Source organism: Vanellus vanellus, assembly GCF_965231255.1.
Source record: "Vanellus vanellus genome assembly, chromosome: 22".
Lineage (NCBI taxonomy): Eukaryota > Metazoa > Chordata > Aves > Charadriiformes > Charadriidae > Vanellus > Vanellus vanellus.
In genome coordinates, this window is record NC_138927.1 from 7,056,042 (window position 1) to 7,060,643 (window position 4,602).

Here is a 4,602-nt window from a genome sequence, read left to right on the forward strand (position 1 = left end):
AGGCACACCCAATCCTGGAGATGGGCTGGAGAAAGCAGGAACATGTCACTGGTGCGGTGTCGGGCAGCTAAACCTGCAGGAGATGCTGGCGAGGGACGGGAGCTGCTTTGAAATATCACCCAGTAACGCCGTTGGCTTCCCGGGGAGCAGAGCAGCCTCCAGCTGTGCTGAGGGGGGGAAGTCCCAGGCACAAGGTTTGCTGTGCTTCACATCTGCAAAATCTGTCAAGGAAGGGACCAAAAGGAGCGAAAAAGCTCTGAATACTGTTATTGTTGGTGGTGTTATTTTATAAAGTGGAAAAACTTTTCTTGCAATTCCAAAACCTTCAAGGAAAAAGCAATGTGTCAGTGGCCCACGGAAGCGTTTCGCTTTTCTACAGCAGCTCCTGTCTGATGATAAGAAAACGGGTGGGCTGGACAGAGATGCCCCACGCAGAGCTGGCAGCCCCGTGAGCTTTAGGGCAGTGGCATCCTCTGACAGTGGGCAGAAGAGCGCTGGTGGCCTCACCTGTGACAGGCATCAGCACAAAGCACCGGTGCCCTGGAGGGAACCCTGTGCCTCGGTGTGTGCAGCAGGAAAATGGGTATAATCCTATTTACCTGCCGCCTCCGGAGCTGGCTGCGGTGTTTGATTCATGTCAGGAGCTTGGATGGTGACTCCTGGATGAATGACGCTATATAAATGCAAAGTGTTATTAATATTTCATGTTGTAGTGAAAATGTACTAATGGGGCTTGTTCCTGGAAGATAAAGTGCTGCCATTAATACACCTCCGCGTCCCCAGCACCGTGGACTGGCTGGTTCCAGCTGGTGGAGGGCGCAGCTATCAGCACCCCCCTTCTGCCTGTGGGAAATGGAAATCTCCAGAAAATTGAAGCGGTGGGACGGCAGCTCCGGCTGCGGGAGCTCGGTGCCCCCCAGCCCAGGGGCAGAGGATGCACTGGTGGCTGCAGAGAAGATGCGCTGGTACCCGCTGTGGCTCTGGCCGGATGGCGTCAGCCCTGTCTGCTGCTCGGGAGGGAGAGACGACGGCGGAGCAGCTCCTGCCTCTTGCTCCACCTCGCTCTGTGTTTTCCTCCCTCCCTGTTTATTTGTTTTGTGCCTCCAGCAGGTATTTGTCAGGCAGACGGGGGCTGATCTCCGCTTCGGCTCGGCCGGAGAGCCCTGGGACCTGGAAGGAAGCTGCATGGCCGCTCACCTCGTCCTGCCATCACAGCAGGGCAGGAGGACGAGGGGGGGGCACGGTGGCCGTGCTCACACGCTCAGGAGGGCCGTTGGGTGCTGTGCAGGGATGGAGGTGTACTCTGCCTGGAGCCCAGCACCGGCTGAAACTGCCCGTCACATCTGGCAGCTCCCCGAAAGAGAGGATTTTTAACCCAGAAAGCCATCAGAGCCCCTGTGGACACCCACAAGCCTGGGGGTGCCTGGAGCAGAACATCCCCCCCCCCCACCGCTGCGATGGGCGCTGCTCCGTGCCCCCCTGCCTGCCTGTGGGGGGACACAGCCCCCAGGAACCCCCTTCCCGGCACAGCCATTTAAAAAAAAAAAAAAAAAATTAAAAATGGGCTTGTTTGATTTCAAACTGCAGAACTCTTCCCTGGAGCCATCCGCAAACAGTGGTAATTTACTTTACAGCTGTTTAGATTTGTTTCTCTACATTTTTTTTTAAAACCCAGCGGAATTGCAAATGAAATGTGTGTTTGCTCCTCAAATGACTCCAGCTGTACCTGAGCTCTTGCACCCCATGCAGCAGCACCCGCTCCTCGGACCCCCACCCATCTGACTCCTCCCCCCCCCCCCCCCAGCTCTGTGCTCCCCGCTGCCCCCCAGAGCTGTGAACTGGGGGTCAGGCCCCAAACAGGGGGGTCTCTGGGCTGGGGGCTCATCTTGGGAGGGCTCTGGTGATGGGGAGGGGGTGATGGGGGAGAGACTTGTGCCAGCTTGCAGGTGAGGGGAGTTAATTACTTCCCAGTGAAATAACCAACTGCCGCCCACTCGTCAGAAGGTGGGGAGGGATAAAGGCTCTTCTTAACTTGTTGCCACAGTGCAAAATTTGGGTAGAAAGGGATTATAAAGGGAGGTGTTTGGATAAGCAGCTCCCAGGGCTTATGCCATGCCATGCCATGCCATGCCATGCCATGCCATGCCATGCCATGCCATACCATACCATGCCATGCCTGAGCAAGCAAAGGCAGCCACAGGGAGGGGGTGAAGGGACCCCAGGATGTGCTGGGCACCCTGGCATCCCTGCAGCAGCTGGCCCCGAGCACCCACCCTGCACCCTGCTGTGGAGCAGCTGACTCAGCCCTTCCCTGCACGGTGGCAGGATCGGGCCCCCGCACGCTGCGGGGCAGCCCTTTGCCCCGGGTAATCTGGCAGTTTATGGGGCACGCGGGGACCTGCCTCGAACTCCGTCCCTTCCCCCTGGGAATCTCCTCCTCGCTCCCAGGAGCCCCGGGATGACTCACGCGGCGCCGGTGTCTCTCGCACCGGGTGATGCGCTCCTGCCGTGGGCAAGCACCGACCGGCACCAGCGCCGGCCTCGGCAGAGGGACACCCCGCAGGTAAGCGGCATGAAAACACTCCTCAGCTGCAGCCCCCCGGCCCTGGTGGGGGGCGCTGGGGCTGGGGAAGGTGCGTTGGCCGCAGGGAGCACGCCGCAGAGCCTGACCCGCTGCCGGGGCAGTGGGCACATCCTGGGCTGCTGCCAGGAGTGTGCATGGGGAAGGCGAAATTTGGGGTTTGCGCGTGTCTTCCCGGGGATCGCCCCGGCGAGACGGGAGCTGCCGGCTCCCACGGGAGGTACGTGCCCGAGGAGCGCCTGCGGCCGCCCCAGCGCTGTGACTGTTGCACGGGCCGGGCTGTGCGGTGCAGCGGGATGTGTCCACCCCCGAGAGCTCCACCAGCGAGGGGGGATCTTGTTGTTTTACTGATGGGTAAAATCTTTAAGCGGAGTCAGTGCCGGGAGTCTCACTCGGCTGCGGCTTCGCACCGCAGAGGGAGCGTTTATCCGGCACGATGCAATCCAGGGTCAAACCAGCTGCTCGGGTTCCTGGCGCTGGTATGGGGTGAGATCAGTCTGAGATGATAAAAACTGATTATTGTGGCTGTCCGGCCCTGGGTCACCACCTTGGCGTTGCCTGGGGCTGTGCAGCCCCCCCAGTTCGCCCGGTGCCTCTGCTCCGCGGTGCCCGCTCGCTGTGCCGTGCCCGGCGGGGGTTGGCGCAGGGCTGATCCTGCGCTGCCCGGGCGGGAGAGCGGAGGCGACGGCAGATTCCAGCGATGGGAGAGGACGCGGCGGTGGAGCCGCAGAGCTGCCGGGTGAGTCATGCCCCGGCTGCTCCTATTTGTTGCCTGCCTGGGCCAGGCCTGGCAACGTAAGGAAAATTAATAACAAATACCTGGGTAACGAGGCGAGAGATGGGGTGGGCGGTGCAGGACGGCAGCGGGCTGCGCGGGGCATGGACTGTAGCTGGCAGTGGTTGAAGGATGCTTTTGCCGCGGCAGAACCAGGGAGCTTTGCCGGATCCCCGCGACCCCGCAGAGGGGGACAGCGCTCTGCGGAGACGCATCGCCGGGACCAGGTCTGTGCTGAGGCACGTGTCGGTGCATGTCCCTGCATGCCAGCAGAGGCCAAGACGGTTCCCCAAGGCCACCCGGGCAGGAGTGCGGCATGCAGGGACATGCAGGTGCTCCGATGGGGACCTCTCGCTGCTTCATCGGTGTCGCTGTGTCTTCTCTCTCCTCCCAGGCTCGCTAACGGTATCGGGGGACCATGAACTGGGGGGTGTTCGAAGGGCTCCTCAGCGGGGTCAACAAGTACTCCACAGCCTTCGGCCGCATCTGGCTCTCCCTCGTCTTCATCTTCCGTCTGCTGGTCTACGTGGTGGCGGCCGAGCGGGTCTGGAGCGATGACCATAAGGACTTTGACTGCAACACGCGGCAGCCGGGCTGCACCAACGTCTGCTTCGACCACTTCTTCCCCGTCTCCCACATCCGCCTCTGGGCCCTGCAGCTCATCCTGGTGACCTGTCCATCCCTCCTGGTCATCATGCACGTGGCCTACCGGGAAGCCAAAGCGCAGAGGCACCACGCTGCCAGCGGGGACAACTGCCGCTGCATCTACCCCAACCCTGGCAAGAAGCGGGGGGGCCTGTGGTGGACCTACCTGCTCAGCCTCATCTTCAAGGCCGGTGTGGACGTGGTCTTCCTCTACATCTTCTACCGCTTCTACAGGAACTACACCCTGCCCCGGTTGGTGAAGTGCGAGCTGCCCCCCTGCCCCAACGTGGTGGACTGCTTCATCTCCCGGCCCACCGAGAAGACCATCTTCACCCTCTTCATGGTGGTCACCACCTGCGTCTGTGTCATGCTGAGCCTTGTCGAGGCCGCCTACCTGATCGGCAAGCGGTGTCGCGAGTGCCTTCTGGCCAGCGGTGGGGACAGCCTCCGGCACAGCCAGGACTGCGCGCTCTCCCACACCGAGCCCGCGGGCACGGGGGAGCAGGTTTTCCACGGGGCAGAATACAAACCCCCCATGGCGTCCATCCCCCCGCCGGCCTCCAGCCCCAGCACACTGCCTGAGGAGGAGGCTCTTCTCTAG

The 4,602-nt window shown here is 61.5% G+C and overlaps 1 protein-coding gene across 1 annotated transcript; it reads left to right on the top strand.

Annotated features, from left to right (window-relative positions):
- Positions 1–3,774: 3,774 nt before the first annotated feature.
- On the top strand, positions 3,775–4,602 carry LOC309680524 (gap junction beta-5 protein-like; the record flags this gene model as incomplete). Its single annotated transcript, XM_082494166.1, has 1 exon — positions 3,775–4,602. One exon carries the CDS (start codon positions 3,775–3,777, stop codon positions 4,600–4,602), a length of 828 nt encoding a protein of 275 aa, XP_082350292.1.